The sequence below is a fragment of the Salvelinus alpinus genome, chromosome 28 (genome assembly GCF_045679555.1).
Source record: "Salvelinus alpinus chromosome 28, SLU_Salpinus.1, whole genome shotgun sequence".
Classification (NCBI taxonomy): domain Eukaryota; kingdom Metazoa; phylum Chordata; class Actinopteri; order Salmoniformes; family Salmonidae; genus Salvelinus; species Salvelinus alpinus.
Genome location: NC_092113.1, coordinates 45,585,767 through 45,613,255, shown reverse-complemented (window position 1 = coordinate 45,613,255; position 27,489 = coordinate 45,585,767). Strand labels below are relative to the sequence as shown.

At 39.6% G+C, this 27,489-nt stretch overlaps 2 protein-coding genes across 3 annotated transcripts in view; both read left to right on the top strand.

Annotated features, from left to right (window-relative positions):
• LOC139557932 (NF-kappa-B essential modulator-like) overlaps window positions 1-23,981 on the top strand; it is a gene marked incomplete in the record, with an annotated part of 51,141 nt that extends 27,160 nt beyond the window's left edge. Inside the window, 1 exon segment of the mRNA XM_071373288.1 lies at window positions 23,550-23,981.
• LOC139557933 (NF-kappa-B essential modulator-like) lies at window positions 18,545-23,981 on the top strand. Of its 2 annotated transcripts, none has more exons than XM_071373289.1 (5): window positions 18,545-19,011; window positions 19,094-19,228; window positions 22,693-22,829; window positions 22,915-22,988; window positions 23,364-23,981. In XM_071373289.1, the coding sequence occupies exons 2-5, from the start codon at window positions 19,103-19,105 to the stop codon at window positions 23,552-23,554; spliced, it is 528 nt and encodes a 175-aa protein (XP_071229390.1). In that variant the 5' UTR covers window positions 18,545-19,011; window positions 19,094-19,102; the 3' UTR covers window positions 23,555-23,981. The 2 variants fall into 2 exon arrangements, with proteins under 2 accessions (XP_071229390.1, XP_071229391.1); XM_071373290.1 differs by having other exon boundaries at window positions 18,565-19,011; window positions 23,321-23,981.
• Window positions 23,982-27,489: the final 3,508 nt, after the last annotated feature.

Below are 27,489 nucleotides of genomic sequence, written 5' to 3'. Positions count from 1 at the left end.
CATACTGAGGGACCTCACCATACCATATTATTACCATACTGAGGGACCTCACCTTACCATATTATTACCTTACTGAGGGACCTCACCATACCATATTATTACCATACTGAGAGACCTCACCATACTATATTATCACCATACCATATTATCACCATACTGAGAGACCTCACCATACCATATTATCACCATACCATATTATCACCATACTGAAGGACCTCACCATACCATATAATCACCATACCATATAATCACCATACCATATTATCACCTTACCATATTATTACCATACTGAGGGACCTCACCATACCATATTATTACCATACTGAGGGACCTCACCTTACCATATTATTACCTTACTGAGGGACCTCACCATACCATATTATTACCATACTGAGAGACCTCATCATACCATATTATCACCATACTGAAGGATCTCACCATACCATATTATCACCATACCATATTATCACCATAACATATTATCACCATACTGAAGGATCTCACCATACCATATTATCACCATACCATATTATCACCATATTATCACCATACTGAGAGACCTCACCATACCATATTATCACCATACTGAAGGATCTCACCATACCATATTATCACCATATTATCACCATACTGAGAGACCTCACCATACCATATTATCATCATACCATATTATCACCATACTGAAGGATCTCACCATACCATATTATCACCATACCATATTATCACCATACTGAAGGATCTCACCATACCATATTATCACCATACCATACTATCACCATACTGAAGGACCTCACCATACCATATTATCACCATACTGAGATACCTCACCATATTATCACCATACCATATTATCACCATACCATATAATCACCATACCATATAATCACCATACCATATTATCACCATACCATATTATCACCATGCTGAGACCTCACCATACCATATTATCACCATACCATATTATCACCATACTGAAGGACCTCACCATACCATATAATCACCATACCATATTATCACCATACCATATTATCACCATACCATATTATCACCATACTGAAGGACCTCACCATACCATATAATCACCATACCATATTATCACCATACCATATTATCACCATACTGAGAGACCTCACCATACCATATTATCACCATACCATATTATCACCATACTGAAGGACCTCACCATACCATATAATCACCATACCATATAATCACCATACCATATTATCACCTTACCATATTATTACCATACTGAGGGACCTCACCATACCATATTATTACCATACTGAGGGACCTCACCTTACCATATTATTACCTTACTGAGGGACGTCACCATACCATATTATTACCATACTGAGAGACCTCACCATACTATATTATCACCATACCATATTATCACCATACTGAGAGACCTCACCATACCATATTATCACCATACTGAAGGACCTCACCATACCATATAATCACCATACCATATAATCACCATACCATATTATCACCTTACCATATTATTACCATACTGAGGGACCTCACCATACCATATTATTACCATACTGAGGGACCTCACCTTACCATATTATTACCTTACTGAGGGACCTCACCATAACATATTATTACCATACTGAGAGACCTCACCATACTATATTATCACCATACCATATTATCACCATACTGAGAGACCATACCATATTATCACCATACCATATTATCAACATACTGAGGGACCTCACCATACCATATTATCAACATACAATATTATCAACATACCATATTATCACCATACTGAGGGACCTCACCATACCATGTTATCAACATACCATATTATCACCATACTGAGGGACCTCACCATACCATATTATCAACATACCATATTATCAACATACCATATTATCACCATACTGAGAGACCTCACCATAGCATGTTATCACCATACCATATTATCAACATACCATATTATCACCATACTGAGGGACCTCACCATACCATATTATCAACATACCATATTATCACCATACTGAGAGACCTCACCATAGCATGTTATCACCATACCATATTATCAACATACCATATTATCACCATACTGAGGGACCTCACCATACCATATTATCAACATACCATGTTATCAACATACCATATTATCACCATACTGAGGGACCTCACCATACCATATTATCACCATACTGAGAGACATCACCATACCATATTATCACCATACTGAGAGACCTCACCATACCATATTATCACCATACTGAGGGGCCTCACCATACCATATTATCACCATACTGAGAGACCTCACTATACCATATTATCACCATACTGAGATACCTCACCATAGCATGTTATCACCATACCATATTATCACCATACTGAGAGACCTCACCATACCATATTATCACCATACCATATTATCAACATACCATATTATCACCATACTGAGGGACCTCAAACCATATTATCAACATACCATATTATCACCATACCATATTATCACCATACTGAGAGACCTCACCATACCATATTATCACCATACTGAGAGACATCACCATACCATATTATCACCATACCATATTATCAACATACCATATTATCACCATACTGAGGGACCTCACCATACCATATTATCAACATACCATATTATCAACATACCATATTATCACCATACTGAGAGACCTCACCATAGCATGTTATCACCATACCATGTTATCACCATACCATGTTATCACCATACCATATTATCACCATACTGAGGGACCTCACCATACCATATTATCACCATACTGAGAGACCTCACCATACCATATTATCACCATACCATATTATCACCATACTGAAGGATCACCATACCATATTATCATACCATATTATCACCATATTATCACCATACCATATTATCACCATACTGAAGGACCTCACCATACCATATCATCACCATACCATATTATCACCATACCATATTATCACCATACTGAGAGACCTCACCATACCATATTATCACCATACCATATTATCACCATACTGAGGGACCTCACCTTACCATATTATTACCTTACTGAGGGACCTCACCATACCATATTATTACCATACTGAGAGACCTCACCATACTATATTATCACCATACCATATTATCACCATACTGAGAGACCTCACCATACCATATTATCACCATACCATATTATCACCATACCATATTATCACCATACTGAAGGACCTCACCATACCATATAATCACCATACCATATAATCACCATACCATATTATCACCTTACCATATTATTACCATACTGAGGGACCTCACCATACCATATTATTACCATACTGAGGGACCTCACCATAACATATTATCATCATACCATATTATCACCATACTGAAGGATCTCACCATACCATATTATCACCATACCATATTATCACCATAACATATTATCACCATACTGAAGGATCTCACCATACCATATTATCACCATACCATATTATCACCATATTATCACCATACTGAGAGACCTCACCATACCATATTATCACCATACTGAAGGATCTCACCATACCATATTATCACCATATTATCACCATACTGAGAGACCTCACCATACCATATTATCATCATACCATATTATCACCATACTGAAGGATCTCACCATACCATATTATCACCATACCATATTATCACCATACTGAAGGATCTCACCATACCATATTATCACCATACCATATTATCACCATACTGAAGGACCTCACCATACCATATTATCACCATACTGAGATACCTCACCATATTATCACCATACCATATTATCACCATACCATATAATCACCATACCATATTATCACCTTACCATATTATTACCATACTGAGGGACCTCACCATACCATATTATTACCATACTGAGGGACCTCACCTTACCATATTATTACCTTACTGAGGGACCTCACCATACCATATTATTACCATACTGAGAGACCTCATCATACCATATTATCACCATACTGAAGGATCTCACCATACCATATTATCACCATACCATATTATCACCATAACATATTATCACCATACTGAAGGATCTCACCATACCATATTATCACCATACCATATTATCACCATATTATCACCATACTGAGAGACCTCACCATACCATATTATCACCATACTGAAGGATCTCACCATACCATATTATCACCATATTATCACCATACTGAGAGACCTCACCATACCATATTATCATCATACCATATTATCACCATACTGAAGGATCTCACCATACCATATTATCACCATACCATATTATCACCATACTGAAGGATCTCACCATACCATATTATCACCATACCATATTATCACCATACTGAAGGACCTCACCATACCATATTATCACCATACTGAGATACCTCACCATATTATCACCATACCATATTATCACCATACCATATAATCACCATACCATATAATCACCATACCATATTATCACCATACCATATTATCACCATGCTGAGACCTCACCATACCATATTATCACCATACCATATTATCACCATACTGAAGGACCTCACCATACCATATAATCACCATACCATATTATCACCATACCATATTATCACCATACCATATTATCACCATACTGAAGGACCTCACCATATCATATAATCACCATACCATATTATCACCATACCATATTATCACCATACTGAGAGACCTCACCATACCATATTATCACCATACCATATTATCACCATACTGAAGGACCTCACCATACCATATAATCACCATACCATATAATCACCATACCATATTATCACCTTACCATATTATTACCATACTGAGGGACCTCACCATACCATATTATTACCATACTGAGGGACCTCACCTTACCATATTATTACCTTACTGAGGGACCTCACCATACCATATTATTACCATACTGAGAGACCTCACCATACTATATTATCACCATACCATATTATCACCATACTGAGAGACCTCACCATACCATATTATCACCATACCATATTATCACCATACCATATTATCACCATACTGAAGGACCTCACCATACCATATAATCACCATACCATATAATCACCATACCATATTATCACCTTACCATATTATTACCATACTGAGGGACCTCACCATACCATATTATTACCATACTGAGGGACCTCACCTTACCATATTATTACCTTACTGAGGGACCTCACCATAACATATTATTACCATACTGAGAGACCTCACCATACTATATTATCACCATACCATATTATCACCATACTGAGAGACCATACCATATTATCACCATACCATATTATCAACATACTGAGGGAGCTCACCATACCATATTATCAACATACAATATTATCAACATACCATATTATCACCATACTGAGGGACCTCACCATACCATATTATCAACATACCATGTTATCAACATACCATATTATCACCATACTGAGGGACCTCACCATACCATATTATCAACATACCATATTATCAACATACCATATTATCACCATACTGAGAGACCTCACCATACCATGTTATCACCATACCATGTTATCACCATACCATGTTATCACCATACTGAGGGACCTCACCATACCATATTATATCACCATACTGAGAGACCTCACCATAGCATGTTATCACCATACCATATTATCAACATACCATATTATCACCATACTGAGGGACCTCACCATACCATATATCAACATCATCAACATACCATATTATCACCATACTGAGGGACCTCACCATACCATATTATCACCATACTGAGAGACCTCACCATACCATATTATCACCATACTGAGAGACCTCACCATACCATATTATCACCATACTGAGGGACCTCACCATACCATATTATCACCATACTGAGAGACCTCACTATACCATATTATCACCATACTGAGATACCTCACCATAGCATGTTATCACCATACCATATTATCACCATACTGAGAGACCTCACCATACCATATTATCACCATACCATATTATCAACATACCATATTATCACCATACTGAGGGACCTCACCATACCATATTATCAACATACCATATTATCACCATACCATATTATCACCATACTGAGAGACCTCACCATACCATATTATCACCATACTGAGAGACATCACCATACCATATTATCACCATACCATATTATCAATATACCATATTATCACCATACTGAGGGACCTCACCATACCATATTATCACCATACCATATTATCACCATACCATATTATCACCATACTGAAGGACCTCACCATACCATATAATCACCATACCATATTATCACCATACCATATTATCACCATACCATATTATCACCATACTGAAGGACCTCACCATATCATATAATCACCATACCATATTATCACCATACCATATTATCACCATACTGAGAGACCTCACCATACCATATTATCACCATACCATATTATCACCATACTGAAGGACCTCACCATACCATATAATCACCATACCATATAATCACCATACCATATTATCACCATACCATATTATTACCATACTGAGGGACCTCACCATACCATATTATTACCATACTGAGGGACCTCACCGTACCATATTATTGCCATACTGAGGGACCTCACCATACCATATTATTACCATACTGAGACCTCACCATACCATATTATCACCTTACCATATTATCACCATACTGAGAGACCTCACCATACCATATTATCACCATACCATATTATCACCATACCATATTATCACCATACTGAAGGACCTCACCATACCATATAATCACCATACCATATAATCACCATACCATATTATCACCTTACCATATTATTACCATACTGAGGGACCTCACCATACCATATTATTACCATACTGAGGGACCTCACCTTACCATATTATTACCTTACTGAGGGACCTCACCATAACATATTATTACCATACTGAGAGACCTCACCATACTATATTATCACCATACCATATTATCACCATACTGAGAGACCATACCATATTATCACCATACCATATTATCAACATACTGAGGGAGCTCACCATACCATATTATCAACATACAATATTATCAACATACCATATTATCACCATACTGAGGGACCTCACCATACCATATTATCAACATACCATGTTATCAACATACCATATTATCACCATACTGAGGGACCTCACCATACCATATTATCAACATACCATATTATCAACATACCATATTATCACCATACTGAGAGACCTCACCATAGCATGTTATCACCATACCATATTATCAACATACCATATTATCACCATACTGAGGGACCTCACCGTACCATATTATCAACATACCATATTATCACCATACTGAGAGACCTCACCATAGCATGTTATCACCATACCATATTATCAACATACCATATTATCACCATACTGAGGGACCTCACCATACCATATTATCAACATACCATGTTATCAACATACCATATTATCACCATACTGAGGGACCTCACCATACCATATTATCACCATACTGAGAGACCTCACCATACCATATTATCACCATACTGAGACCTCACCATACCATATTATCACCATACTGATATTATCACCATACCATCACCATACTACCTCACCATACCATATTATCACCATACTGAGATACCTCACCATAGCATGTTATCACCATACCATATTATCACCATACTGAGAGACCTCACCATACCATATTATCACCATACCATATTATCAACATACCATATTATCACCATACTGAGGGACCTCATACCATATTATCAACATACCATATTATCACCATACCATATTATCACCATACTGAGAGACCTCACCATACCATATTATCACCATACTGAGAGACATCACCATACCATATTATCACCATACCATATTATCAATATACCATATTATCACCATACTGAGGGACCTCACCATACCATATTATCAACATACCATATTATCAACATACCATATTATCACCATACCATATTATCACCATACTGAGAGACCTCACCATAGCATGTTATCACCATACCATGTTATCACCATACCATATTATCACCATACCATATTATCACCATACTGAGGGACCTCACCATACCATATTATCACCATACTGAGAGACCTCACCATACCATATTATCACCATACCATATTATCACCATACTGAAGGACCTCACCATACCATATTATCACCATACCATATTATCACCATACCATATTATATCATACCATATTATCACCATACTGAAGGACCTCACCATACCATATAATCACCATACCATATTATCACCATACTGAGAGACCTCACCATACCATATTATCACCATACCATATTATCACCATACTGAGGGACCTCACCTTACCATATTATTACCTTACTGAGGGACCTCACCATACCATATTATTACCATACTGAGAGACCTCACCATACTATATTATCACCATACCATATTATCACCATACTGAGAGACCTCACCATACCATATTATCACCATACCATATTATCACCATACCATATTATCACCATACCATATTATCACCATACTGAAGGACCTCACCATACCATATAATCACCATACCATATAATCACCATACCATATTATCACCTTACCAAATTATTACCATACTGAGGGACCTCACCATACCATATTATTACCATACTGAGGGACCTCACCTTACCATATTATTACCTTACTGAGGGACCTCACCATACCATATTATTACCATACTGAGAGACCTCACCATACCATATTATCATCATACCATATTATCACCATACTGAAGGATCTCACCATACCATATTATCACCATACCATATTATCACCATAACATATTATCACCATACTGAAGGATCTCACCATACCATATTATCACCATACCATATTATCACCATATTATCACCATACTGAGAGACCTCACCATACCATATTATCACCATACTGAAGGATCTCACCATACCATATTATCACCATACTGAGAGACCTCACCATACCATATTATCATCATACCATATTATCACCATACTGAAGGATCTCACCATACCATATTATCACCATACCATATTATCACCATACTGAAGGATCTCACCATACCATATTATCACCATACCATATTATCACCATACTGAAGGACCTCACCATACCATATTATCACCATACTGAGATACCTCACCATATTATCACCATACCATATTATCACCATACCATATAATCACCATACCATATAATCACCATACCATATTATCACCATATTATCACCATGCTGAGACCTCACCATACCATATTATCACCATACCATATTATCACCATACTGAAGGACCTCACCATACCATATAATCACCATACCATATTATCACCATACCATATTATCACCATACCATATTATCACCATACTGAAGGACCTCACCATACCATATAATCACCATACCATATTATCACCATACCATATTATCACCATACTGAGAGACCTCACCATACCATATTATCACCATACCATATTATCACCATACTGAAGGACCTCACCATACCATATAATCACCATACCATATAATCACCATACCATATTATCACCTTACCATATTATTACCATACTGAGGGACCTCACCATACCATATTATTACCATACTGAGGGACCTCACCTTACCATATTATTACCTTACTGAGGGACCTCACCATACCATATTATTACCATACTGAGAGACCTCACCATACTATATTATCACCATACCATATTATCACCATACTGAGAGACCTCACCATACCATATTATCACCATACCATATTATCACCATACCATATTATCACCATACTGAAGGACCTCACCATACCATATAATCACCATACCATATAATCACCATACCATATTATCACCATACCATATTATCACCATACTGAGGGACCTCACCATACCATATTATCAACATACCATGTTATCAACATACCATATTATCACCATACTGAGGGACCTCACCATACCATATTATTACCATACTGAGGGACCTCACCATACCATATTATTACCATACTGAGGGACCTCACCTTACCATATTATTACCTTACTGAGGGACCTCACCATACCATATTATTACCATACTGAGAGACCTTCACCATACCATATTATCACCATACTGAGAGACCTCACCATACCATATTATCACCATACCATATTATCAACATACTGAGGGACCTCACCATACCATATTATCAACATACAATATTATCAACATACCATATTATCACCATACTGAGGGACCTCACCATACCATATTATCAACATACCATGTTATCAACATACCATATTATCACCATACTGAGGGACCTCACCATACCATATTATCAACATACCATATTATCACCATACTGAGAGACCTCACCATAGCATGTTATCACCATACCATATTATCAACATACCATATTATCACCATACTGAGGGACCTCACCGTACCATATTATCAACATACCATATTATCACCATACTGAGAGACCTCACCATAGCATGTTATCACCATACCATATTATCAACATACCATATTATCACCATACTGAGGGACCTCACCATACCATATTATCAACATACCATATTATCAACATACCATATTATCACCATACTGAGGGACCTCACCATACCATATTATCACCATACTGAGAGACCTCACCATACCATATTATCACCATACTGAGAGACCTCACCATACCATATTATCACCATACTGAGGGACCTCACCATACCATATTATCACCATACTGAGAGACCTCACTATACCATATTATCACCATACTGAGATACCTCACCATAGCATGTTATCACCATACCATATTATCACCATACTGAGAGACCTCACCATACCATATTATCACCATACCATATTATCAACATACCATATTATCACCATACTGAGGGACCTCACCATACCATATTATCAACATACCATATTATCACCATACCATATTATCACCATACTGAGAGACCTCACCATACCATATTATCACCATACTGAGAGACCTCACCATACCATATTATACCATATTATCACCATACTGAGGGACCTCACCATACCATATTATCAACATACCATATTATCACCATACCATATTATCACCATACTGAGAGACCTCACCATAGCATGTTATCACCATACCATGTTATCACCATACCATATTATCACCATACCATATTATCACCATACTGAGGGACCTCACCATACCATATTATCACCATACTGAGAGACCTCACCATAGCATGTTATCACCATACCATGTTATCACCATACCATATTATCACCATACCATATTATCACCATACCATATTATCACCATACTGAGGGACCTCACCATACCATGTTATCACCATACCATATTATCACCGTACCATATTATCACCATACCATATTATCACCAACCATACCATATTATCACCATATTATCACCATACTGAGAGACCTCACCATACCATATTATCATCATACCATATTATCACCATACTGAAGGATCTCACCATACCATATTATCACCATACCATATTATCACCATAACATATTATCACCATACTGAAGGATCTCACCATACCATATTATCACCATACCATATTATCACCATATTATCACCATACTGAGAGACCTCACCATACCATATTATCACCATACTGAAGGATCTCACCATACCATATTATCACCATATTATCACCATACTGAGAGACCTCACCATACCATATTATCATCATACCATATTATCACCATACTGAAGGATCTCACCATACCATATTATCACCATACCATATTATCACCATACTGAAGGATCTCACCATACCATATTATCACCATACCATATTATCACCATACTGAAGGACCTCACCATACCATATTATCACCATACTGAGATACCTCACCATATTATCACCATACCATATTATCACCATACCATATAATCACCATACCATATAATCACCATACCATATTATCACCATACCATATTATCACCATACTGAGAGACCTCACCATACCATATTATCACCATACCATATTATCACCATACCATATTATCACCATACCATATTATCACCATGCTGAGACCTCACCATACCATATTATCACCATACCATATTATCACCATACTGAAGGACCTCACCATACCATATAATCACCATACCATATTATCACCATACCATATTATCACCATACCATATTATCACCATACTGAAGGACCTCACCATACCATATAATCACCATACCATATTATCACCATACCATATTATCACCATACTGAGAGACCTCACCATACCATATTATCACCATACCATATTATCACCATACTGAAGGACCTCACCATACCATATAATCACCATACCATATAATCACCATACCATATTATCACCTTACCATATTATTACCATACTGAGGGACCTCACCATACCATATTATTACCATACTGAGGGACCTCACCTTACCATATTATTACCTTACTGAGGGACCTCACCATACCATATTATTACCATACTGAGAGACCTCACCATACTATATTATCACCATACCATATTATCACCATACTGAGAGACCTCACCATACCATATTATCACCATACCATATTATCACCATACCATATTATCACCATACTGAAGGACCTCACCATACCATATAATCACCATACCATATAATCACCATACCATATTATCACCTTACCATATTATTACCATACTGAGGGACCTCACCATACCATATTATTACCATACTGAGGGACCTCACCTTACCATATTATTACCTTACTGAGGGACCTCACCATACCATATTATTACCATACTGAGAGACCTCACCATACCATATTATCATCATACCATATTATCACCATACTGAAGGATCTCACCATACCATATTATCACCATACCATATTATCACCATAACATATTATCACCATACTGAAGGATCTCACCATACCATATTATCACCATACCATATTATCACCATATTATCACCATACTGAGAGACCTCACCATACCATATTATCACCATACTGAAGGATCTCACCATACCATATTATCACCATATTATCACCATACTGAGAGACCTCACCATACCATATTATCATCATACCATATTATCACCATACTGAAGGATCTCACCATACCATATTATCACCATACCATATTATCACCATACTGAAGGATCTCACCATACCATATTATCACCATACCATATTATCACCATACTGAAGGACCTCACCATACCATATTATCACCATACTGAGATACCTCACCATATTATCACCATACCATATTATCACCATACCATATAATCACCATACCATATAATCACCATACCATATTATCACCATACCATATTATCACCATGCTGAGACCTCACCATACCATATTATCACCATACCATATTATCACCATACTGAAGGACCTCACCATACCATATAATCACCATACCATATTATCACCATACCATATTATCACCATACCATATTATCACCATACCATATTATCACCATACCATATTATCACCATACCATATTATCACCATACTGAGAGACCTCACCATACCATATTATCACCATACCATATTATCACCATACTGAAGGACCTCACCATACCATATAATCACCATACCATATAATCACCATACCATATTATCACCTTACCATATTATTACCATACTGAGGGACCTCACCATACCATATTATTACCATACTGAGGGACCTCACCTTACCATATTATTACCTTACTGAGGGACCTCACCATACCATATTATTACCATACTGAGAGACCTCACCATACTATATTATCACCATACCATATTATCACCATACTGAGAGACCTCACCATACCATATTATCACCATACCATATTATCACCATACCATATTATCACCATACCATATTATCACCATGCTGAGACCTCACCATACCATATTATCACCATACCATATTATCACCATACTGAAGGACCTCACCATACCATATAATCACCATACCATATTATCACCATACCATATTATCACCATACCATATTATCACCATACTGAAGGACCTCACCATACCATATAATCACCATACCATATAATCACCATACCATATTATCACCTTACCATATTATTACCATACTGAGGGACCTCACCATACCATATTATTACCATACTGAGGGACCTCACCTTACCATATTATTACCTTACTGAGGGACCTCACCATACCATATTATTACCATACTGAGAGACCTCACCATACTATATTATCACCATACCATATTATCACCATACTGAGAGACCATACCATATTATCACCATACCATATTATCAACATACTGAGGGAGCTCACCATACCATATTATCAACATACAATATTATCAACATACCATATTATCACCATACTGAGGGACCTCACCATACCATATTATCACCATACCATATTATCAACATACCATATTATCACCATACTGAGGGACCTCACCATACCATATTATCAACATACCATATTATCAACATACCATATTATCACCATACTGAGAGACCTCACCATAGCATGTTATCACCATACCATATTATCAACATACCATATTATCACCATACTGAGGGACCTCACCATACCATATTATCAACATACCATATTATCACCATACTGAGAGACCTCACCATAGCATGTTATCACCATACCATATTATCAACATACCATATTATCACCATACTGAGGGACCTCACCATACCATATTATCAACATACCATATTATCAACATACCATATTATCACCATACTGAGGGACCTCACCATACCATATTATCACCATACTGAGAGACCTCACCATACCATATTATCACCATACTGAGAGACCTCACCATATTATCACCATACTGAGGGGCCTCACCATACCATATTATCACCATACTGAGAGACCTCACTATACCATATTATCACCATACTGAGATACCTCACCATAGCATGTTATCACCATACCATATTATCACCATACTGAGACCTCACCATAGCATGTTATCAACATACCATATTATCACCATACTGAGGGACCTCATACCATATTATCAACATACCATATTATCACCATACCATATTATCACCATACTGAGAGACCTCACCATACCATATTATCACCATACTGAGAGACATCACCATACCATATTATCACCATACCATATTATCAATATACCATATTATCACCATACTGAGGGACCTCACCATACCATATTATCAACATACCATATTATCAACATACCATATTATCACCATACCATATTATCACCATACTGAGAGACCTCACCATAGCATGTTATCACCATACCATGTTATCACCATACCATATTATCACCATACCATATTATCACCATACTGAGGGACCTCACCATACCATATTATCACCATACTGAGAGACCTCACCATAGCATGTTATCACCATACCATGTTATCACCATACCATATTATCGCCATACCATATTATCACCATACCATATTATCACCATACTGAGGGACCTCACCATACCATGTTATCACCATACCATATTATCACCGTACCATATTATCACCATACCATATTATCACCATACTGAGGGACCATACCATATTATCGCCATACCATATTATCACCATACCATAGTATCACCATACTGAGAGACCTCACCATACCATATTATCATCATACCATATTATCACCATACTGAAGGATCTCACCATACCATATTATCACCATACCATATTATCACCATATTATCACCATACTGAGAGACCTCACCATACCATATTATCACCATACTGAAGGATCTCACCATACCATATTATCACCATATTATCACCATACTGAGAGACCTCACCATACCATATTATCATCATACCATATTATCACCATACTGAAGGATCTCACCATACCATATTATCACCATACCATATTATCACCATACTGAAGGATCTCACCATACCATATTATCACCATACCATATTATCACCATACTGAAGGACCTCACCATACCATATTATCACCATACTGAGATACCTCACCATATTATCACCATACCATATAATCACCATACCATATAATCACCATACCATATTATCACCATACCATATTATCACCATACTGAGAGACCTCACCATACCATATTATCACCATACCATATTATCACCATACCATATTATCACCATACCATATTATCACCATGCTGAGACCTCACCATACCATATTATCACCATACCATATTATCACCATACTGAAGGACCTCACCATACCATATAATCACCATACCATATTATCACCATACCATATTATCACCATACCATATTATCACCATACTGAAGGACCTCACCATACCATATAATCACCATACCATATTATCACCATACCATATTATCACCATACTGAGAGACCTCACCATACCATATTATCACCGTACCATATTATCACCATACTGAAGGACCTCACCATACCATATAATCACCATACCATATAATCACCATACCATATTATCACCTTACCATATTATTACCATACTGAGGGACCTCACCATACCATATTATTACCATACTGAGAGACCTCACCATACCATATTATCACCATACCATATTATCACCATACTGAGAGACCTCACCATACCATATTATCACCATACCATATTATCACCATACCATATTATCACCATACTGAAGGACCTCACCATACCATATAATCACCATACCATATAATCACCATACCATATTATCACCTTACCATATTATTACCATACTGAGGGACCTCACCATACCATATTATTACCATACTGAGGGACCTCACCTTACCATATTATTACCTTACTGAGGGACCTCACCATACCATATTATTACCATACTGAGAGACCTCACCATACCATATTATCACCATACCATATTATCACCATACCATATTATCACCATACTGAAGGACCTCACCATACCATATAATCACCATACCATATAATCACCATACCATATTATCACCTTACCATATTATTACCATACTGAGGGACCTCACCATACCATATTATCACCGTACCATATTATCACCATACTGAAGGACCTCACCATACCATATAATCACCATACCATATAATCACCATACCATATTATCACCTTACCATATTATTACCATACTGAGGGACCTCACCATACCATATTATTACCATACTGAGGGACCTCACCTTACCATATTATTACCTTACTGAGGGACCTCACCATACCATATTATTACCATACTGAGAGACCTCACCATACTATATTATCACCATACCATATTATCACCATACTGAGAGACCTCACCATACCATATTATCACCATACCATATTATCACCATACCATATTATCACCATACTGAAGGACCTCACCATACCATATTATCACCATACCATATTATCACCATACCATATTATCACCTTACCATATTATTACCATACTGAGGGACCTCACCATACCATATTATTACCATACTGAGGGACCTCACCTTACCATATTATTACCATACTGAGGGACCTCACCATACCATATTATTACCATACTGAGAGACCTCACCATACCATATTATCACCATACCATATTATCACCATACTGAGAGACCTCACCATACCATATTATCACCATACCATATTATCACCTTACCATATTATCACCATACTGAGAGACCTCACCATACCATATTATAACCATACCATATAATCACCATACCATATTATCACCATACCATATTATCACCATACCATATTATCACCATACTGAGAGACCTCACCATACCATATTATCACCATACCATATTATAACCATACAATCACCATACCATATTATCACCATACCATATTATCACCATACTGAGAGACCTCACCATACCATATTATCACCATACCATATTATCACCATACCTGAGGGACCTCACCATACCATATTATTACCATACTGAGGGACCTCACCGTACCATATTATTGCCATACTGAGGGACCTCACCATACCATATTATTACCATACTGAGACCTCACCATACCATATTATCACCTTACCATATTATCACCATACTGAGAGACCTCACCATACCATATTATCACCATACCATATTATCACCTTACCATATTATCACCATACTGAGAGACCTCACCATACCATATTATCACCATGAGAGACCTCACCATACCATATTATCACCATACCATATTATCACCATACCATATTATCACCATACCATATTATCACCATACTGAGAGACCTCACCATACCATATTATCATCATACCATATTATCACCATACTGAGGGACCTCACCATACCATATTATCATCATACCATATTATCACCATACCATATTATCACCATACTGAAGGATCTCACCATACCATATTATCACCATACCATATTATCACCATATTATCACCATACTGAGAGACCTCACCATACCATATTATCACCATACCATATTATCACCATACTGAAGGACCTCACCATACCATATAATCACCATACCATATAATCACCATACCATATTATCACCATACCATATTATCACCATACCATATTATCACCATACTGAAGGACCTCACCATACCATATAATCACCATACCATATTATCACCATACTGAGAGACCTCACCATACCATATTATCATCATACCATATTATCACCATACCATACTATCACCATACTGAGAGACCTCACCATACAATATTATCACCATACTGAGGGACCTCACCATACCATATTATCACCATACTGAGAGACCTCACCATACCATATTATCACCATACCATATTATCACCATACTGAGAGACCATGTTGGCTCACTTTTTAAGAAGATGGAGAACAAATCGATACTTGGAGTCAAATATCGATATATCATCCAAATAATATATAACTATCGATGACACGTACACACACAAACACACACACACACACTCACCGTGGAGACAGACTTGACGTCGACACAGACACGTCATTACTGGAATAACCCTCCTTCTCTCTTCCAGGAGGAAGCTAGCCCAGCTGCAGCACGCCTACACCTGTCTGTTTAAGGACTACGACTCCAAACTAAAGACTGAGGTGTGTGTGTGTGTGTACCTGCCTACACCTGTCTGTTTAAGGACTACGACTCCAAACTAAAGACTGAGGTGTGTGTGTGTAGGGAGGAGACATGGTTGTCCGTCTGGAGGAGGCAGAGAGAGCGTTGGCTCTGAAACAGGACCTGATTGACAAGCTGAAGGAAGAGGTGGAGCAACAGAGAGGATCTCTAGAGACCGTCCCTGTTCTCACCGCCCAGGTACACACTCACCCCTGTTCTCACCGCACAGGTACACACTGCCCCTGTTGCTTTGGCTAGGGGCTGAGGGCTAGAGGCTTGTATAGAGGAAGCAATAGCCTGTGCTACGAGTGGATTTGTGTGAGAAAGGGTACGCACTCCCAGCCTCCAGTGCTTGGCCCCTATATTCAGGAGATGAGACTAGACCAGGGCGGTTCACCTCCAGCCGCCTGTTTGCCCCTTGTTCACCTCTAGCCCCCTGTTCGCCCCTGGTTCACCTCCAGCCCCTTGTTCACCTCTAGCCACCTGTTCTCTTCCAGTCCTGGAGGGCTGAAACCCTTCTGGTATTCATCAGGTGGCCCCTACTTATTTACCCTTCTGGTATTCATCAGGTGGCCCCTACTTATTTACCCTTCTGGTATTCATCAGGTGGGCCCTACTTATTTACCCTTCTGGTATTCATCAGGTGGGCCCTACTTATTTACCCTTCTGGTATTCATCAGGTGGCCTCTACTTATTTACCCTTCTGATATTCATCAGGTGGCCCCTACTTATTTACCCTTCTGGTATTCATCAGGTGGCCCCTACTTATTTACCCTTCTGGTATTCATCAGGTGGCCCCTACTTATTTACCCTTCTGGTATTCATCAGGTGACCCCTACTTATTTACCCTTCTGGTATTCATCAGGTGACCCCTACTTATTTACCCTTCTGGTATTCATCAGGTGGCCCCTACTTATTTACCCTTCTGGTATTCATCAGGTGGCCCCTACTTATTTACCCTTCATGTATTCATCAGGTGGCCCCTACTTATTTACCCTTCATGTATTCATCAGGTGGCCCCTACTTATTTACCCTTCTGGTATTCATCAGGTGGCCCCTACTTATTTACCCTTCATGTATTCATCAGGTGGCCCCTACTTATTTACCCTTCATGTATTCATCAGGTGGCCCCTACTTATTTACCCTTCATGTATTCATCAGGTGGCCCCTACTTATTTACCCTTCTGGTATTCATCAGGTGGCCCCTACTTATTTACCCTTCTGGTATTCATCAGGTGGCCCCTACTTATTTACCCTTCTGGTATTCATCAGGTGGCCCCTACTTATTTACCCTTCTGGTATTCATCAGGTGACCCCTACTTATTTACCCTTCATGTATTCATCAGGTGGCCCCTACTTATTTACCCTTCATGTATTCATCAGGTGGCCCCTACTTATTTACCCTTCTGGTATTCATCAGGTGGCCCCTACTTATTTACCCTTCTGGTATTCATCAGGTGGGCCCTACTTATTTACCCTTCTGGTATTCATCAGGTGGCCCCTACTTATTTACTCTTCTGGTATTCATCAGGTGGCCCCTACTTATTTACCCTTCTGGTATTCATCAGGTGGGCCCTACTTATTTACCCTTCTGGTATTCATCAGGTGGCCCCTACTTATTTACCCTTCTGGTATTCATCAGGTGGCCCCTACTTATTTACCCTTCTGGTATTCATCAGGTGGCCCCTACTTATTTACCCTTCTGGTATTCATCAGGTGACCCCTACTTATTTACCCTTCATGTATTCATCAGGTGGCCCCCTACTTATTTACCCTTCTGGTATTCATCAGGTGGCCCCTACTTATTTACCCTTCTGGTATTCATCAGGTGGACCCTACTTATTTACCCTTCTGGTATTCATCAGGTGACCCCTACTTATTTACCCTTCTGGTATTCATCAGGTGGCCCCTACTTATTTACCCTTCTGGTATTCATCAGGTGACCCCTACTTATTTACCCTTCTGGTATTCATCAGGTGACCCCTACTTATTTACCCTTCTGGTATTCATCAGGTGGCCCCTACTTATTTACCCTTCTGGTATTCATCAGGTGGCCCCTACTTATTTACCCTTCTGGTATTCATCAGGTGGGCCCTACTTATTTACCCTTCTGGTATTCATCAGGTGACCCCTACTTATTTACCCTTCTGGTATTCGTCAGGTGGCCCCTACTTATTTACCCTTCTGGTATTCGTCAGGTGGCCCCTACTTATTTACCCTTCTGGTATTCATCAGGTGGGCCCTACTTATTTACCCTTCTGGTATTCATCAGGTGGGCCCTACTTATTTACCCTTCTGGTATTCATCAGGTGGCCCCTACTTATTTACCCTTCTGGTATTCATCAGGTGGCCCCTACTTATTTACCCTTCTGGTATTCATCAGGTGGGCCCTACTTATTTACCCTTCTGGTATTCATCAGGTGGGCCCTACTTATTTACCCTTCTGGTATTCATCAGGTGGCCCCTACTTATTTACCCTTCTGGTATTCATCAGGTGGGCCCTACTTATTTACCCTTCATGTATTCATCAGGTGGGCCCTACCTATTTACCCTTCTGGTATTCATCAGGTGGCCCCTACTTATTTACCCTTCATGTATTCATCAGGTGGCCCCTACTTATTTACCCTTCATGTATTCATCAGGTGGCCCCTACTTATTTACCCTTCTGGTATTCATCAGGTGGCCCCTACTTATTTACCCTTCTGGTATTCATCAGGTGGCCCCTACTTATTTACCCTTCTGGTATTCATCAGGTGGCCCCTACTTATTTACCCTTCTGGTATTCATCAGGTGGCCACTACTTATTTACCCTTCTGGTATTCATCAGGTGGCCCCTACTTATTTACCCTTCATGTATTCATCAGGTGGCCCCTACTTATTTACCCTTCATGTATTCATCAGGTGGCCACTACTTATTTACCCTTCTGGTATTCATCAGGTGGCCCCTACTTATTTACCCTTCTGGTATTCATCAGGTGGCCCCTACTTATTTACCCTTCTGGTATTCATCAGGTGGCCCCTACTTATTTACCCTTCTGGTATTCATCAGGTGGCCCCTACTTATTTACCCTTCTGGTATTCATCAGGTGGCCACCTACTTATTTTAGAACTTCCATATCTGGTTGATTGTCCTCTCTGCCACCAGGAGAACAAAGGGCTTTGTGTATCCATGACTACCGGTCACAAGGTTTACAACACCTACTCATTCAAGGGTTTTTCTTTATTTTTACTATTTTCTACATTGTAGAATAATAGTGAAGACATCAAAACTATGCTTTCATCAAAGCTTTCATCAAGGCAAAGGGTGGCTATTTGAAGAATCTCACATATAAAATATATTTTGATTTGTTTAACACTTTTTTTTAGTTACTACATGATTCCATATGTGTTATTTCATAGTTTTGATGTCTTCACTATTAATCTACAATGTAGAAAATTGTAAAAGAAAGAAAAACCCTTGAATGAGTAGGTGTTCTAAAACTGTTGACCGGTATTGTATCTGTGACCTTTGACATTTGAATGATATTTGTATATTGAAATAAAGTGTGTGTGTGTGTGTGTGTGTGTGTGTGTGTGTGTGTGTGTGTGTGTGTGTGTGTGTGTGTGTGTGTGTGTGTGTGTGTGTGTGTGTGTGTGTGTGTGTGTGTGTGTGTGTGTGTCAGGCTGAGATCTACAAGGCGGACTTCCTCGCGGAGCGGGAGGCCAGAGAGAAGTTGAACCAGAGGAAGGAGGAGCTTCAGGACCAGCTGAACACAGTGCTGGCTGAGATGGAGCGTCTGAAACAGGAGGGGACCTCACGGTAACACACACACACACACACACACACACACACACTAGAATGGGATTTATGGATTGATATAATGTAGTGTGTGTTTGTTTTTAAGGGCTCGTATGGAGGAGATGCAGCAGAGACACCTGGAGGATTTCATACCACGACCCAACATCCCCCCACAACCAGGTACACACACACACACACACACACACACACACACACACACACACACACACACACACACACCAACCAGGTACACACACACCAACCAACCAGGTACACACACCAACCAACCAGGTACACACACACACACACACACACACACACACACACACACACACACACACACACACACCAACCAACCAGGTACACACACCAACCAACCAGGTACACATACCAACCAACCAGGTACACACACACCAACCAACCAGGTACTCACTCACTCACTCTGCTGATAACCATGGACTGAGTAGGGGGTACTGTGTGTGTATTCATCTCTCTTTCTGTTGCATTCCCAGGGGTTGCTTTTAACACGGCCCCTCCCCCTTCCTCCTTCCGCAGCGTGGGATTGGCTGCAGGAGTGGCAGGGGGTGTCTCTGGAGGCGGGGCTGAAGAGCTTCCTGACTACCGCTGTCCAAAGTGCCAGTACCAAGCCCCCGACATGGACACACTGCAGATACATGTCATGGACTGTATCCAGTAACACACACACACACACACACACACACACACACACACACACACACATGTAAATGCACAGTCACACACACTAGTGATGAGCGGGTCAGCTGTTTGTTTGTTCACCCCGCCCGACTATATGTGATAAAGATCTGAGGCCATCACCCGCTAATATAGAAAATGCGCTGAAGACTACAGTCAAAGATCGCATAACGATTTTTGTGTGACAGGCCTTTTTTTAGGCAATGTTTCTGCTTATTACCAACATGTGCTATTTGTTAGTCAACTGATGTGGAATTAGATACATGCATCTTCTCTCCTGTCATTTGGCTACATGTTAACCCAGAAGACTAAATAAGCCCTTACTCACCAGAATGTCATGAATCAATACTTCAATCTACTTGATATCGGTAAAGTTTGTTTTCTCTTAAATCTTTGCTTCTGTCACACAGGAACGGCGTTTAGGGACCGGGGAGAAAATGCAATAATCCCCCCCCCCCCCCCCCAAAAAAAAAACATGAAAGATTTTCTGTGCAAAATTTCCAAATGAAATCAGTTTGACCAGTTTTAAGGACATTAAAAGCTGTTAAAACAACCAAACATGTTTCTGATCAGATTTCAGTTCGGCTTGGATGTGTATTTTATGTGGTGGAAATACTGTCAGCTTTTATGATGCTGATAAAAGATAGCACCTCTACAGATGGTCCCTAACCACGCATTCTATTTCCTCCACTCCGAGTCAAGATGTACATTTGGTTTATCATTTTACTGCAAGAAATGCTTAATTCTCCAGGAGGTTAATATTGAGGCTATGTGAAAGGTTATAGACCTGTAGTTAGTGTCCAGATTTCAGGTTCCATTCAACCCATCTGAACACGACAGTTCCCTTGACGTGCCATTTTGAAGTCCCCATCTTGTTACTGTCTGATTTATACAGCGCCTCACAATCATCACACAGAACATTCACTGCTATCATCCTCTTCTACTACTTCACTAAATCTTCCCCAAACATTACTGTTCTGGTCCTCCTCTTTATATCTTCCCCAAACATTACTGTTCTGGTCCTCCCTCCTCTTTATATCTTCCTCAAACATTACTGTTCTGGTCCTCCCTCCTCTTTATATCTTCCCCAAACATTACTGTTCTGGTCCTCCCTCCTCTTTATATCTTCCTCAAACATTACTGTTCTGGTCCTCCCTCCTCTTTATATCTTCCTCAAACATTACTGTTCTGGTCCTCCTCTTTATATCTTCCTCAAACATTACTGTTCTGGTCCTCCCTCCTCTTTATATCTTCCCCAAACATTACTGTTCTGGTCCTCCCTCCTCTTTATATCTTCCCCAATCATTACTGTTCTGTCCCTCCCTCCTCTTTATATCTTCCCCAAAAATTACTGTTCTGTTCCTCCCTCCTCTTTATATCTTCCCCAAACATTACTGTTCTGGTCCTCCCTTCTCTTTATATCTTCCCCAAAAATTACTGTTCTGGTCCTCCCTTCTCTTTATATCTTCCCCAAACATTACTGTTCTGGCCCTCCCTCCTCTTTATATCTTCCCCAAACATTACTGTTCTGGCCCTCCCTCCTCTTTATATCTTCCTCAAACATTACTGTTCTGGCCTTCCATTCTCTTTATTTTCAAATCTCCATTTCGCAGCTTTTGTCTTATTGAATTAAACTCTGACATTGTCCTTTTTTGCTCAGTGGATCGACATTAACTTTTAAATCCTCAATGTAGGGTAAAGACAAGAACGTATCATTCATGGATTTTTAATGCATGCTTTATTCAACCCGCCCGCCCTTCATCCACACAATATTTCATGACCTTAAACCCCTCATCTCTCCCTCTATATATCTCTCCCCCCCCATCTAAACCGCAGGGACGGTGACAACCCGTACATCACAAACACACCCACACCCATGCAGTCGCACACACACCCACACCCACACACACACCCATACACACACACACACACACACACACACACACACACACCTAAGGAAGTAAAGGGGCTAAGAAAGAAAAGACGGTGGATAATCAGCATGAAGATGTCAATGACCTGACTCCTACCCTCTCCTCATCCCTCTCTTTCTCTCTCTGCCCTATTCAGTCTCCTTCTCTCTCGCTGCCCTATTCAGTCCCCTTCTCTCTCTCTCTGCCCTATTCAGTCCCCTTCTCTCTCTCTCTGCCCTATTCAGTCTCCTTCTCTCTCTCTCTGCCCTATTCAGTCCCCTTCTCTCTCTCTCTGCCCTATTCAGTCTCCTTCTCTCTCTCTCTGCCCTATTCAGTCCCCTTCTCTCTCTCTCTCTGCCCTATTCAGTCCCCTTCTCTCTCTCTCTCTCTGCCCTATTCAGTCTCCTTCTCTCTCTCTCTGCCCTATTCAGTCCCCTTCTCTCTCTCTCTCTCTGCCCTATTCAGTCCCCTTCTCTCTCTCTCTCTGCCCTATTCAGTCTCCTTCTCTCTCTCTCTGCCCTATTCAGTCTCCTTCTCTCTCTCTCTGCCCTATTCAGTTTCCTTCTCTCTCTCTCTGCCCTATTCAGTCTCCTCTCTCTCTCTGCCCTATTCAGTCTCCTTCTCTCTCTCTCTGCCCTATTCAGTCTCCTTCTCCCTCTCTCTGCCCTATTCAGTCTCCTTCTCTCTCTCTCTGCCCTATTCAGTCCCCTTCTCTCTCTCTCTCTGCCCTATTCAGTCTCCTTCTCTCTCTCTCTGCCCTATTCAGTCCCCTTCTCTCTCTCTCTCTGCCCTATTCAGTCTCCTTCTCTCTCTCTCTGCCCTATTCAGTCTCCTTCTCTCTCTCTCTGCCCTATTCAGTCTCCTTCTCTCTCTCTCTGCCCTATTCAGTCTCCTCTCTCTCTCTGCCCTATTCAGTCCCCTTCTCTCTCTCTCTGCCCTATTCAGTCTCCTTCTCCCTCTCTCTGCCCTATTCAGTCTCCTTCTCCCTCTCTCTGCCCTATTCAGTCCCCTTCTCTCTCTCTATCTATCGCTCCCTCTATATATCAATTCAATTTGCTTTATTGGCATGATGTAACAATGTACATATTGCCAAAGCTTACTTTTAAGGCTACATGGACTATAGTGTGTAGGTCTGAAACCTGTAGGCTACATGGACTATAGTGTTTAGGTCTGAAACCTGTAGGCTACATGGACTATAGTGTTTAGGTCTGAAACCAGTAGGCTACATGGACTAGTGTTTAGGTCTGAAACCTGTAGGCTACATGGACTATAGTGTTTAGGTCTGAAACCTGTAGGCTACATGGACTATAGTGTTTAGGTCTGAACCCTGTAGGCTACATGGACTATAGTGTTTAGGTCTGAAACCTGTAGGCTACATGGACTATAGTGTTTAGGTCTGAAACCTGTAGTCTACATGGACTATAGTGTTTAGGTCTGAAACCTGTAGGCTACATGGACTATAGTGTTTAGGTCTGAAACCTGTAGGCTACATGGACTATAGTGTTTAGGTCTGAAACCTGTAGTCTACATGGACTATAGTGTTTAGGTCTGAAACCTGTAGGCTACATGGACTATAGTGTTTAGGTCTGAAACCTGTAGGCTACATGGACTATAGTGTTTAGTTCTGAAACCTGTAGGCTACATGGACTATAGTGTGTAGGTCTGAAACCTGTAGGCTACATGGACTATAGTGTTTAGGTCTGAAACCTGTAGGCTACATGGACTATAGTGTTTAGGTCTGAAACCTGTAGGCTACATGGACTATAGTGTTTAGGTCTGAAACCTGTAGGCTACATGGACTATAGTGTTTAGGTCTGAAACCTGTAGTCTACGTGGACTATAGTGTTTAGGTCTGAAACCTGTAGGCTACGTGGACTATAGTGTTTAGGTCTGAAACCTGTAGGCTACGTGGACTATAGTGTTTAGGTCTGAAACCTGTAGGCTACGTGGACTATAGTGTTTAGGTCTGAAACCTGTAGGCTACGTGGACTATAGTGTTTAGGTCTGAAACCTGTAGGCTACATGGACTATAGTGTTTAGGTCTGAAACCTGTAGGC

Coding starts and splice junctions, on each gene's coding strand:
- LOC139557933 (XM_071373289.1), top strand. CDS start 19,103: ATGGTTGTCCGTCTGGAGGAGGCAGAGAGAGCGTTGGCTCTGAAACAG. Junction 19,229..22,692: donor TCCCTGTTCTCACCGCCCAG/GTACACACTCAC, acceptor TGTGTGTGTCAG/GCTGAGATCTACAAGGCGGA. Junction 22,830..22,914: donor AAACAGGAGGGGACCTCACG/GTAACACACACA, acceptor TTTGTTTTTAAG/GGCTCGTATGGAGGAGATGC.